General features: G+C 43.7%; 1 protein-coding gene across 2 annotated transcripts in view; it reads right to left on the bottom strand.

Annotated features, from left to right (window-relative positions):
- Nucleotides 1–11,805, bottom strand: part of LOC308322787 (protein diaphanous homolog 1-like) — a 29,530-nt gene extending 17,725 nt beyond the window's left edge. For both annotated transcript variants that reach the window (XM_080774235.1, XM_080774236.1), the window contains exons 1-8: nucleotides 11,692–11,805; nucleotides 10,448–10,542; nucleotides 10,020–10,121; nucleotides 9,217–9,456; nucleotides 8,590–8,719; nucleotides 7,121–7,244; nucleotides 6,178–6,343; nucleotides 3,214–3,346 (exon numbers count right to left, since the gene is read on the bottom strand). In XM_080774235.1, coding sequence (XP_080630361.1) covers nucleotides 3,214–3,346; nucleotides 6,178–6,343; nucleotides 7,121–7,244; nucleotides 8,590–8,719; nucleotides 9,217–9,456; nucleotides 10,020–10,121; nucleotides 10,448–10,456 — 904 coding nt within the window. In that variant the 5' untranslated portion in view covers nucleotides 10,457–10,542; nucleotides 11,692–11,805. The remainder of the gene's footprint in view (nucleotides 1–3,213; nucleotides 3,347–6,177; nucleotides 6,344–7,120; nucleotides 7,245–8,589; nucleotides 8,720–9,216; nucleotides 9,457–10,019; nucleotides 10,122–10,447; nucleotides 10,543–11,691) is intronic.
- Between the last annotated feature and the right edge of the window lie 2,099 nt (nucleotides 11,806–13,904).

The raw sequence follows: 13,904 nt of genomic DNA, 5'->3' as shown, positions 1-13,904 counted from the left end.
AGGCCCATGGGCACACTTTGTGCCATGTTTACAGCTGCATGGGAAGCTTTGTTTGACTCTCATAAATATAGCACTGAGTTAAATGACTTCTTGGCACCAGTGCTATTTATGGTCATTTGCTACTGGTAAATCAAGCCATGCTTCCATGCATGCCGTTATGTAGTTCACAGTGCCACAGAGCCGCAGACTATCAACATGTAATCAATATGAAAGTGGGTGACAGAACTGGTGGTCAAGGTCATTATCGACAGGATGGTGTGGCAGGCAAAAGACAGACAGACAGACATGCGCACATGTGTGCGTGCACACACACACACACACACACACACACACACACACACACACACACACACACACACACACACACACACACACACACACACACACACACACACACACACACACACACACACACACACACACACACACACACACACACACACACACACAAAAGAGTACTCTTGTGTAGAGCAACAGCACCCCTGATGGCTGTTCACACACATGATGAGAGATAGGGCTGCATAGTGCAGAAAAAAGGCAAAGAAAACTCAGAGGAGGAAGAGGAACAAACCAAGAGAGAAAGGAGTGATTGGAAGAATGACCCCCACAGACTCCATTCTATCAAATATCATGTACTGTACATGCATTATTGTCCCTCTCTCCTTTCCCGGTAACACGTGGTGAAGCAGTGGGCTCACCATGCTGATATCAGCCCCCCACCCGACACACACACACACACACACACACACACACACACACACCCCACCGCTTCTGGGAGGCAATCACATCAACGCTAATCCCTCAGGCAACATCTGTTGCCCTACTCTCCTTTTGCCTTCTCTCTCTTCCCACCCCTCCCCCACATGCACAAAGGTTCCAATTTCTAATGTGGAGTAACGGCACTCCTAGTGGCAGTTCCCAGACTCACAGTCCTGTGGGTGTGCTTATTACACACACAGCCTTCAGCACGCAGCACACACACACACAACGCCCACACAGTCACACACACACGGCCTCTAGTGCAGACGGTACTGACACCTAGCTGCAACAACGAGGAAGTATTTCCCAACGTGTCAGTGGTGATGGACATGCCAGGACGAAAACATCCTCTTCACCAAACAGCAAAGTTGAACGAGGGATTGCAGAGAGACAGTGAAATCTGGAGGGCAGCCAACCACACACACCCTGCTGTCCTATACTTCCCTCATACCTGCTTCCAAACTTCCAAAACCGTGGCCTGAAAGTAACCCTAAGCTGAAATATTAGATTTAGGAGAAACAGGCAGCCTACATTCTGAATTTAGTGATTATTAACAGCATCACATGCTTGAGTAAATGTGGTATAACTGAGGCTCTCTCTCTGTGTGTGTGTGTGTGTGTGTGTGTGTGTGTGTGTGTGTGTGTGTGTGTGTGTGTGTGTGTGTGTGTGTGTGTGTGTAGTAAATGTGGTCCAACTGAGGCTCCATTGTGTGTGTGTATGTGTGTGTCTGTGGGAATGGCAAGGCCATGAACTACAAACACAAACTGACCGTCCAGGGCTCAAAAACTCTGGGATACTGTCTGTTTGCGTGCGTGTGTGTGTGTGCGTGCGTGCGGCGCCTCGAGTGAGTGTGTGATAAAGTGTGAGTAAGAGAGAGATTAAAACAGTGTGACAGAGAAATGGTATGTGTTGGGAAAGAGTGTGAGAAAGGAAAAGAAAGAGACAGATAGAGAGACAGAGAAAATATGAGACACGGCTGAATGGAGCCATTGTTTAACGGCCAGTGAAATCTGAAGGTCTACTGTATAAGCAAATACACAACAAAGACCAGGTGTGTGTGTGTGCTTTGCGTATGATGGGTGTTTTTAAATAAGGGTGTGTGTTGAATGGCTCCAGGCTACGAGGGCAGTCAAATCTACCACCTGCATGTAAATGATCTTCACCGGTCCAACACACGCACGCAGAGCTTTGAAATATTGTGTTCCCCGTGGACATGCCTATAGTCTCTGACCATGAAATTTGACTACCAGCACTCTATTCCATACTTTGAACCTGCAGAGACGCAGTGCTATTCACTAGCATGGTCCGAGTGAATGCTGTGGGCCTTTAAGGGCCCTTTAATAGAACGACAGACCGCAGAGGGGAGAAGAGAGAGAGAGAGAGAGAGAGAGAGAGAGAGAGAGAGAGAGAGAGAGAGAGAGAGAGAGAGAGAGAGAGAGAGAGAGATGAATGGAAAAATAAACTAACAAGAAAACAAAGGGAAAAGAGGGGGAAAGGGGAGAGAAGAGAAGCCAGCTGGAACATGGCTATGAGGAGAGAAGCCAGGGTGACTTTTCTTTTTATAAAGAAGTTAACAAAAGCATGCGCACACACACTACACACACAATTTGTAAAGTTAGAGGACCCGAAAAAGGTTTCAAAATACACACAAACAAAGTCAAAGAAACAAACACGGCACATTGGAACTCAGCAGAGTGGAATACTGATGACTGTGGAGCTGTGGAGTCCCAGGAGAGTCTAAATGGAGCCGAGTAGAGGAATGTATTTAAACTAGGTCAGAGAGAGAGAGAGAAAGAAAGCTAGAGAAAGAAAGTATGTATCAGGCAGACAGACAAAGTGTGCATATGATTATGCATGTATGTGAGCATGAAAGGTTTGAGATAGTGTGTGTGTCTGTGTGTGTGTACGCACGCGCATGTATTAAACAGGATCAAAAGCTGCTATCCCAGCCTGTTTTCATTGTAATGGTGTCTTGTACAACATGATAAAGCGATTTACTCTGTCTCCTTCCGTCCTCTCTCACAACAGCAAATCCTCTGTTCACAAGAGTAAAAAAGGGCTCTATCCTCTCATTCTCTCTCTCTCTCTCTCTCTCTCTCTCTCTCTCTCTCTCTCTCTCTGTTGCTTTATAATTGTCATTCCGTCGTTTCGCAAGGTCATCAACATTCGATTAACTTTGGTCTGGGAGTGGAGACAGACTGTTCGTTTTACACACAAACACGGCGTGCATGCACACACTCACACGCACGCACGCACGCACACACACACACACACACACACACACAGCTTCCACAGAAGTGTGGACTCTGAGTGCCCCCAACTGGCATGAGAGAGAAATACACAATGAGAGCAAGCATCTCTCTTTCTCTCTCTCACACACACAGACAGACAGACAGACAGACAGACAGACAGACAGACAGACAGACAGACAGACAGACAGACAGACAACATGACCTGCGTTGATGTCGAGGAGCTGGCTCTTCTTGAGCTTCTCCTCCTTCTCCTTCTCAGCCTTCTCTCGGGCCAGCTTGGCTCTCCTGATCTTCTCCTCAGACTCCCTTCTCTTTTGGTTCTCCTTCACCGCTTGCTGGAGGGAACACACAGGAAGCAGGAAGTCAGGCCGTGCATGTGTGCTTGGCTGCCTAGGGCAGAGGTTCTCAGAGGTTCACCCCACACTTTAGGCGTACTATGTAGGCTGAAAAAGATCACACTTACTGTAGGTCCGCCTCACAAAGTTTGTGAAGTGGACCTAAGTGGTTAAACTGAAGTGATATTGATAAATTCCAAATATTAAAGGCACCCAGGCTGACACGTCACCCACTTTGAGAAACCCTGACCTAGAGTGCATTTGGAGTTCATATCCCAAATTCATATTCATAACAGAAGATTATGAACCACAGTTATGTTTCCATCCTTGCATTGCAATCAGCTGAGAAGCATTCTAATGAGTGTCACTATCTCTCGATAGCAGCACTCCCGGTGCAGAACTCCCTGTTTATCTTATAGCTGCGTCATTTTTGTATAAATATAAATAAATATGTATAATGCAACTGTGGTATAATTGCAATAATATACAGAAGGTTGTTATACCCTGCAATATTGTCCTCCTGTCTATCTTTTTTACTATTTTGAAAAAACATTTTTGAATTCAACTAGCTACGTTGTTGGCTATTTTAACTATAGTAAAAATAGCAAAAAAGGCAAAGTAGTTTAGGGAGAAGGAGCTTACCGTATAGCATGGACGAAAATAGAGCTCTATATCTCACAGTATAGTACTCTCTATCATGCACTGCTAACTGTAAGTATAGCCACAAAGCTACATTGAGCTACAATAAGGACCTATAATAATACATATAGGACTTATAAGGATTTAGAAACAAACACGTCCATGCATTCTATAGGCTATAGGTGTTTTTATCAGTGTCCTCAATACATTCGTCCTTACTAATATACGTCTGTTGATAATTGATCTTTTAAATATAGCTACTGGTCTAACAAAGCACTGAATGTTTTAGGTCTCTCCAGAACTAAAATATATATATATTGTTTTAATCAAATATCTGGTACAAACTACCAAAAAACAGCAGATCTGCTACAACCCTCAGTTTGCCAATAGCCTTGACTAAGGTTTATGATTCTTGTAACGTTATTGTTATTTGACAGTTTTATTTTAACATCAACATGTTCTATCCTTGTTTAATACTGTTTAAAACTATTTCTAATTATATTCAAATGTCCTTTTATAATCTTAATGGTGTGTAAAGCACTTTGAATCTGCAAGCAATTTGTAGACTCAGTGTAAGGATCTGTTTTCACACAGTGTAAAATTATAAGAGTACAGTTTTACACTAATAACTACGGTAACTAATATATGAGGTTGAATCTTTACAATCTTTGAGTCAACCCAACACTCATGTGTGAATACAGTTGTATGATGATTGATGTGCGTGTGCATGTGCATGTGTGCTTGTGTGAGAGGAAGAATCACACTTCAAAAGCCAAAAAGGCGATGGTCGTTAGCCATGTTAACTGGTTGAACAACTTGTCAGCAGTAAAAATCCTGCCAATAATTACACTCACAGTTGACATAACAAACGGACAATAACATCTGCGGTTGGTGACTTCCAGTATTGTGTCAATATGAACAGGTGCACACACTCCCCCCCCCCCCCCCCCCCACCCATCTTTGACTCCATAATCTAATCTCTATTTCTCTCACTCCCTCATTTTTGCTTCACTAACAAATGAGTGTGTGCGCGCATGTGTGTGTGCGTGTGTGTTTGTGAAGAGATAGGTTAATAATTGCTATGCAATACAATTCTCCTGACGAATTTGAGTTTATGGATGATACAGTACAATTTAATCAATTAAAAAAACATGAATTATAAATACTCTTTGGACCGGTATCCTTTTATAACACTTACATTTGTTTTGGTTCTCTATTCCAGGGGTTCCCAAACTTTTTTGGACCAGGTACCCCTTTTGGGGTAGATATTTTTCCAGGTACCCCCTCATCCTCGCAACACGGATAACAAATAAATGTATACGTCTAAATGTAGACGTCTAAATGTAGACGTCTAAATATTACCGTCCCTGGCATATCTTTTCAAATGGGGGTCCACGGGCTAAGTAGTGTCAATTTGGGGGTCCTTGACATGAAAAAGTTTGGGAACCACTGCTTTAAACACTTTAGCACTTTATGAACATGAACAAAATAGATGGGTCCCCCCTGGAACTCCCTCAGGTACCCCTGGGGGTCCCCGGACCCCACTTTGGGAACCACTGCTCTATTCTATTCTTGATTTCACTTTTAACCAGCATTTATAGTCTGGGGTGAAAATTTGGTGGAAAAGGTAGATCAAGGTCAAGAGATTTGGTGTATAGAGCCCTGAGGGACCCCGGTAAACTAAGTATATTAGGGTAATGATGCCTAATGCCTATTGATATCATGTGAATCTTTGAATTGCTTTTGTGTAAGAAATTTGTAGACAATTAGAAACTAAGCACTCGGGTGGCGCCATGGTAAAGTCACTGCCCATGTAAAATCCACCGTGGTGCAACCGGGCATCTATGCGAACACAACTGGCCGGTGTTCGGGGGAGGAGAGGAGAGGGGAGGGTGACATTGGTCACTGCATGTATTCCTACGGGCCAGGGTGGCACCTGTCAGTGGGTAGTGTCGGGCGGGACGACAAGGACAAAGCTGGCTCTACGTGTTCCTGGTGGGGGCTCCTCACTGACAGGTGAGTCAGTAGGATACAACAGTAATGGAATCTATTAGCAAACACAACGACTAAATTGGGTAGAAAAAGGGCGTAAAAGATTATTGGCTACTATAAAAAGAAAATGAGAAATGAACTTGAGCTTGCACCTTTCCACAAGACATATGAGAACATACACACACAATACACAAACTGACCTGGAACATGTTCTTGAAGGTGTTGAGGTCTCCAAAGAACTCCTCAACGGAGATCTTCCGCGGGTCGAAGACAAAATAATCTCCCAGGTCACTGTACTGCTTCTCCATGTTCTTATGCATCAAGTCCAGCTTCTCGTACTGCTCACGAGCGCTGCCCACGAAGCTGTGAGGAACCACGGCTAAGGAACGCAGAACCCACTCACACACCACTACTGGTAAGGGGGCTACTAGACCAGTGGTTCATGAACTTTTTAGTTCAAGACCCAAAAGAGAAATTAGACTATTGCCTGGGACCCAAACTAGTGAAAATATCTAATCTACAAGCTCACAACACACCGTTTTGTGCTGCGTAGTGAGCTTGGATAGTATTTACATTATGAAGAGAGGATATATACAAAACAAATGATTTTGGAGCGATGGAAATAAGCGAATTAGCACTAAAACCCAATGCCCCATTCAATTCAATTCAATTCATTGAGGGCAAAGATAATGTGCTTTTGCACAAAATAACACGTGAACTTCTTTGGTGGGGACGTAATGACTACAAATAAAGGTAAGAAAGCCTTCTAGTCTGAAATTCTCCTTTAAACTTAGTTTTTTTAATTATGGTCATTTTATTTATGAAATGTATGAAAAACATTGGAATTGTTTTTTGTTTTTTTTGTGTTTAAACTTTAGAAATAATATATTTTTTTTTTTAGGAAAGTCCGCCACCCCAAGACAATAAGACATGGCTGCCGCCCTGTACTGGGACTGTCTACAAGGACAAAACCCCAGCACACTTAAAATAATTTAACTCTCTTAATTTAACTGTGGCAGTGTGCGAATGCAACCACATATAGAATCCTTTGGGTTACCTTTGTACACTCACAGAGTTGCAATGGCTAAACGAACACTGAGGATTTCACTCAGTATATTTAATATGTGACGCAGGAAGGATATGGACATCTTCTCCGCAAACAGGTCCCTGTCGCTCTGGGGAGGAGGGAAGGTTTCCAAGTCTTTCTCCAACTTCTTGATCTGACTTCCCATCTGGTCCAGGTTCTTCTGAAGGAGCTCCGCCGGCACTGCAGGAGGAATGATGAGGGGAATGTCAGCCACCAATCGAGACATGAAACTGTATATCAAAGGCCTTTGTTAGCCCATTAACACATTTTGTACATAATACGTCCTGAAACGTCATAAGGATTGGAACCGAGAGGTGCCTTAGACGTCTGTGGACGTCCTAGCGACGTCCAAACGACGCGGGGCGAGATAATAATATTCAGAATAATTACTTTTTTTTTTTTTGGCATTTCGCTTTTCGCTTGCCGTATGCTAACGCTCTGTGAAACTATTAGCTTGTCATTGACTCCCATGTTAGCGCGGCGGAAAGAATGACTCGTATCTCCTCATCCAGGGCGCTCTCCGTGGTGATGAATGGATCGATATGCTGGCGCTGCGTTTCTGCTCCTCATCCGTCTCTCCCGCAAAATATGAACTATTTTTGGAGCGTATATAAATATATTAAGATGATCGGAGATTGTGATGGCACTTTGTCAGTCAACTTTTTTAAGAAAGTATTTCCGGTTCATGGCTTTCAAAATAGAAGAGATCACTACTCTGGCGATTACTCTGGCGCAAGCAGCGCCTTTATTTTGATGCAGTTCCGGTACTAAATGTGTTAAGAAGACCGTCCTAGACAAATTCCTTAGTTCTCACACAAAACTTAAAAAAAAACCCACACACATCTGAACTGATTTTGGCCAGGGACCCCACGAGAAGATTTGTTAATTATTTAAAAACTTTCTGAATTTTCAAAAGTATCCAATCTACAAGCTTGTAGATCTGCTATTTTTGAATAGCCTTAGTACAACATAGGATTACAGTGGTTAAACAGATTTTTATGCAATATTAACTTATTTTGCTGGGGACCACCTGGAAGGTCCCCACTTTGAGAAGCACACCAACCCAGCCGAAGGCTAGCTCAGATGAGCGGTCGGCAGGGAGCTGTTACGTGTTAAGTGTCGTGCTAAGGGACACTTCAGACTTGCAGATAGACGAGCCAAGGGTCGAATTGGAGACCTTCTGATTACCCGACAGCCTCATCTATGCCTGCCCCCCTAATAGATTAATTCAATAAACTGTAAGGGAGTGATAAGCGCACGAGAAGAGGAGATAAGGATATAATCATCAAGAGACAGTCCACTACAGTGAGTGTGTGTGTGTGTGTGACTTAAAACCTAAACTTTGTTGACTTTAAATATTTTTAGATGGGAGTCGGAGGCCAAATACATATTATTCTGGGGGCCCTAGACATGAAAAGGTTTGAGCACCACTGATAAATAGCGATTTAGAAGGCATTTGTAGAGTGGACCACGGGTCTTAACGGGTGAACTGTGTGAGCAGGTGGATGAAGGTAGACTACTGTACCTCTGCTGGCCTTCTCCACGTGGACCAGCTCATCAGGGAAGCCCATAACGTCAGGGTACTGCTCCTGACACACATCAGCCAGGAAGTGGAGCAGCGTCTGCTTCTGGTCAGCTGACTTGGTGTCACGCAGCTGATTGGATGGGTGGTTGTTTTGGGAAGGAAAGAATGAAGGAAGGAAGCGAGGGGGTTCCAAAATTAGTCAAAGTTAACTTGGGCCAAGTGTGTTTGTTTGTTTGTTTGCGTGTGTGTCTAAGGTTGAGTGCATTGTTGTGAAAGGCAGTGATTCAGTTTCCTCTGTAATGTACATTGATGAGTCAGAAAAGCCATTGTTATCACACATGTCATTTGTCTAAATATGTAATATATTTCTCTTGCCGTTTCAGATTGTTATGTCAGCATGCCTACCTATTAGATTATGAAGTAAAAAGCCTTGCTTTGAGAGTCGTCTTGACTCTCACGGCAAGGCTTTTTACATGTGGTGAAACTAATTTGTACGTTTGACTTGTCCTCACACTACAGTACACTTTTGACACAGTGACCTCAAAGGCTTTGGCATGGAGAGGGAGCCACATGCGTGTTTAGAGGGAGCCTCCCGTGTCCCAAACACGCCGCATGAGTATATGTTACCTTGCAGAGGTAGGATATGGTGAAACCGAAGGCCTTGGCGTTACGGGAGCCAGCGTTCATGTAGTTTCCCACCAGCAGGATGATCTCCAGCAGCTGGGTGAAGTTCTGGCTCTTCCTCAGCTCCTCGCAGGCCGCGGTCACGGACACCACGTCTGGCTTGAGGTTGTTCAGCTGCTCCTCGAACTGCAGCTTGAACAGGATGGCCTGGAGGCGGGGCTTCAGACGCTTTACACTGGACATCTGGCCAGGAAGAGAACAGACAGCAGGGTGAGGTGATACACGTTTACACTGGACATCTGGCCAGAATGTGAGGCACACTCCTGGCTGGCACGAGGTGAAATTAACCACTTTCAACCTGGTGTCATTCTCTGTAGGCACCATTATTTTCATTTTTTAAGTGAAAGTAGCACATAGTCACATTGGGATGCAATGTAAGCTTGTAGGTCAGCTATTTTAGATATTTTAGACATAGCACTGAATGTTTAAACTGTTCCGCATTTTGCAGGGGATACCCTGGAACCCCCTCCAAGGATCTCTGGAGGTCCTGTCATGGACGTTTTGTGGTCTTCATAGTCGAACAAGGTATCCTGTGTTTAACTGTGACCTGTTTTACTCATGTTTTCTTCCCGAGTCTAATAGGCTGACGGCGGCCCAAGTCCGTCTCACTATCTTCACATTTCGTACGCCTCATTTAACTACACATTGATTTCCCTGCACATGTTCCGGTCTGATATCTTCCAAGCCAGCTGGTAAATCACTCTAGAAGACAAGATAACTTTTTTTGTGTGTGTGCACGTACTCACCACCACTCCAAACTGTTCGGCCTCAGCCAGGTCCTCATATTCGTCCTTCATCTCTGCCAGCACACTCAGCTGTTCCTGCTCTGGTAGCTGTTTGATCATGTTCTGCACAAAAGCAAAAACACAATACAAAATAAACGACACACAGGAACTGATTAATGTCTGATAGGAAAATGTCCCATTGCAGAGGGAGGACGTGTCAAGTTTCACCCATGAATACATTGATTACCGACTAATGCAGAGCATTAAGGGTTTACTATAATACACAGTACAATATTATTGTGCAAGAGGTTTGGGAGGCTTAGAATAAATGAGTTGTAATTTAAATTTAATTTTGAAGCATGACATATACCGTAGTAAGTGTTGTTGGAGTATTCAAATATTAGTTGTTACACATGTCCCCATAAACAAACACCAGAGTAGTTCTGTACCTGCACCATGGACTCGGTCAGAAGCTTCTCATTGACTTCCAAGATGACATTTTTGATTTCTTCATAGGGAAGACGGAATGAACCTAGGAAAATAGCTGGAGTACACACACACACACACACACACACACACACACACACACACACACACACACACACACACATTTTCACACTTTTAGACCATATCCGTGGTCATCATATGGGCATACCTAACAATGGATGCCAAAAAAATGGGAAAATTCTCATTTCTGTGTGTTTTTATATCAAAGGTCCATAAAAACGATTGTATTATTTATTTATTAAAACGAAAATGTGCTGCGTGATGACGTGTAGAGATACACATCGATAAAAGCCAATAAAAATGAAGCTCACATGTTTAATTCCCCATGTCTGCGCATCCATGCAACACAGCTGCTTCTGATTACAGATTACTCCGTTTTTATTTCCATTCAAGATAACATTCAGACAGTGTATTACTCGGTTTCAACTTAATCATCACGCTAAAATATGTTTCTGAAAACATTATAGGGTAGAAATAAGCCACATAACAGTAAACTGGTTGTGCTGGGCGACCGTCTGATTTATAAACAAACAACACCACGCTGTTGCGCATAGCATTAGCCACCGTCCCTAGCTACCGTCCCATCGCCTGAAGGGATGCGACACTCTGATTGGTTCAGAAACTTCAGACCGGTGTTTCATGTGGAAACACCATTTTCATGTTGTTCACCATTTCCGTTTCACTGCGCCTTTAATCACTCAATAATCATTCACATACCGGTGTGACTGCCATTAGGGCAATACAGAAATGAGTTCAAGGAAAGCATAAGGCAGTTATTAATTGTAAGTCAAATGGCTTATGTAGGTTAAGAGCTCTAATAGGCTATGACCACATATAGCTGCTTTTTCAAATATGAGCATCACAAAGCACATTATTTAGTCATTCTCATACGTAATAGCCACTGTTATGATTAAGCATAATAAAGTCCCTCTTAACAACACCATTAGGCAAGGTGGAGTTAAAGTTGAGACATGTTCATCTTGGAGCACCCCCAAAACATACCACCTCAGAAACTGCGTTGTTTGGTGGACCAACGCCTGCCACGACCAAACCACTGAAAACGATGCTGTCACAATAATGACAAAGGACAGAAAGGGAGAAACCATCTAAACAAGTGAATAAATACTAAACCACTGTTCTGGGGACAGCAGAAACCCTCTCATCGCACATATGCTTTTGGACTTACAAAGATTCTGGCAAGTCTTGGAGTCAAGCACCTTCAACTCCTTTACTTTCTTCTTCTGTGTCTGTTTCACCTCTCCGCCATCCTGTTCCTTTTTGGCTGCAGCGAGTAAAAGAGAGATAGATATAGGTAGAGAGATAACAATGGGAGACAGGATTTAAATTATGTTAATTCAACTCACAATTGGACCCATTAGGGTCTCTTAAGATTTGAGGAGGTGGCAGCTGCTGGGAGATGAGTAAAATGTCCTTGAAACAGAATTAAAAGATTGAGGGGGAATGAGTGGGCAGAGACAGAGAGACAGCAGGTTCAGAGAGAGATTGTTATGGAGGCTGACAGGCTCCCCCAGCTGTGTGGTGTCATGGAGGTCTGGGGATGACTCAATCAGCGGCTTGGGATGGCATGGAAGTTGGAACTATAGTGAAATTGTTCCATAAGGGCATGGGAAGGAGTTCCCTGACGCCCGGCTGGTGGAGACCGCCACATATGTAAGTAGATGATATGGTTGGACATTCCATGGCTGTGAGGCAGTAAACACCCACAGTTGGGTTCATGGCTATGTGCAAGTAAGCATACTGCACACAAACCCATGTGACAGAGGTACACTTGACATGCAATTGTTCCGACAAGATCAGGATTGTGACTGAGGAAGAATGAATTGTGTGTATGAGGGTGCAATGTGATGTATGCGGGTGGTCCACAAGCACATGGGCTTGAACACATACAGTAGCACTGTGCCATACACTGTATTACAGGATAATAGCGCTAAAGATGACATAATCAAGTTTAAGAAAAGCAGAAAAGGTCAGGGGTGCTCTGAAGTCTAAATATCTGTGATGATGGTGCTCTTTGGCAGGGAACACAACAGTTAAAATAAAAATCAATCTATAAATGTCTCTGTATGTCTGTAAGCCATGTAACTCGAGAACCGTTTGCCCCGCCGAATTCGACACGAATTCGACACTCCCACAGGGAGTGCAGTGCCGCCCGGTGTTGAGTCCGTCGGATAGCCGGTTATCCAGAACCAGCACAAAAGCCTTTGCCTGGGCTCTAGACCTGATCACCCCTATTATCTCCATATATGGAGCTGGCCTGTTCTGACATCACAATTACTGTATGTTCTGACATCTGCATAGACTCCATATTTGGGCATGCCTGACAAAGAACTCCATATATGGGCATAAAAGTGACACAGACATAATAACTGGGTGGGGCATTCATTTCCAACTTGCATCATTCCAAGTAGGCCAGTGCCCAACGGGCACTGCTCTAGTCTATCTAAAAATGTGCCATGTCTCTGTATGTCTGTAACCCACGTAACTTGAGAACCGGCACAGCCTTTAAGGCGGTGTCGCCGGTTGAAAATATCAGATGTACAAGCTCAGGAAAAAAACACATGGAGATGCATTGTGAGCTTGTATATCGGCTGAGTTTGGCGTGTGACCCCATCAACGTCAATGTATAAATAAGGCTTTACAATCACGTTTAGGTTTTATTCCATTATCCATCCTGTCTAGTCTCAACTTGAGCATGTCTGTACATTTCCACTCAGCAGCCTTTGTATAATTCTATCTGTGGAGTTCAGTAATTTCTCCTTCTCTCTGTTCCTCTTTTCTTCTCTCTGTTCCTCTTTTCTTCTCTTCACAGACAGAACAGGAAGCAAGGATCACGGCCTGGACAGCAGCCAGACAGGAAACGGTATGCATGTGTTCAATCAGTTTCCCACACTCATTCTCTCTCTCTCTCTCTCTCGCACACGCACACGCGCACACACACACGAAAACAATGAAAATACATGTTACGGCCATATTCACTAGCTGCCCACCTGCTCCAATTGGCTGCCGATGACCTCATATTACAGGCTAACATTAAGTGTTTTACCGAGATGAGCCTAGCTGTCTGGAGTGAGACAAAGAAACCAGACTGCACACGCACACGCACACACACACACACACACACACACACACACACACACACACACACACACACACACAGTTGAACCACACTACTGTATGTCTACTTATTAGCAAGTTCTGATACATTATAACGAAATCAACTGGTTTCAAAACCAGACAATATATATTCTCTCTCAGCCAGCGAACCTCGCTTCCAACTTCCTCAGTGAAAACAGTTACATTAGGCATTTAGTATATTAGATTACTGACGACATATGCTAGCCGTGCTTTTCAGTGGCTCTGCTTTACACACAACGACGC

This window comes from Protomyctophum bolini (genome assembly GCF_963924005.1).
Source record: "Protomyctophum bolini genome assembly, chromosome: 10".
NCBI classification, from domain to species: Eukaryota; Metazoa; Chordata; class Actinopteri; order Myctophiformes; family Myctophidae; genus Protomyctophum; species Protomyctophum bolini.
This window is presented reverse-complemented; position numbering and strand designations above follow the sequence as displayed.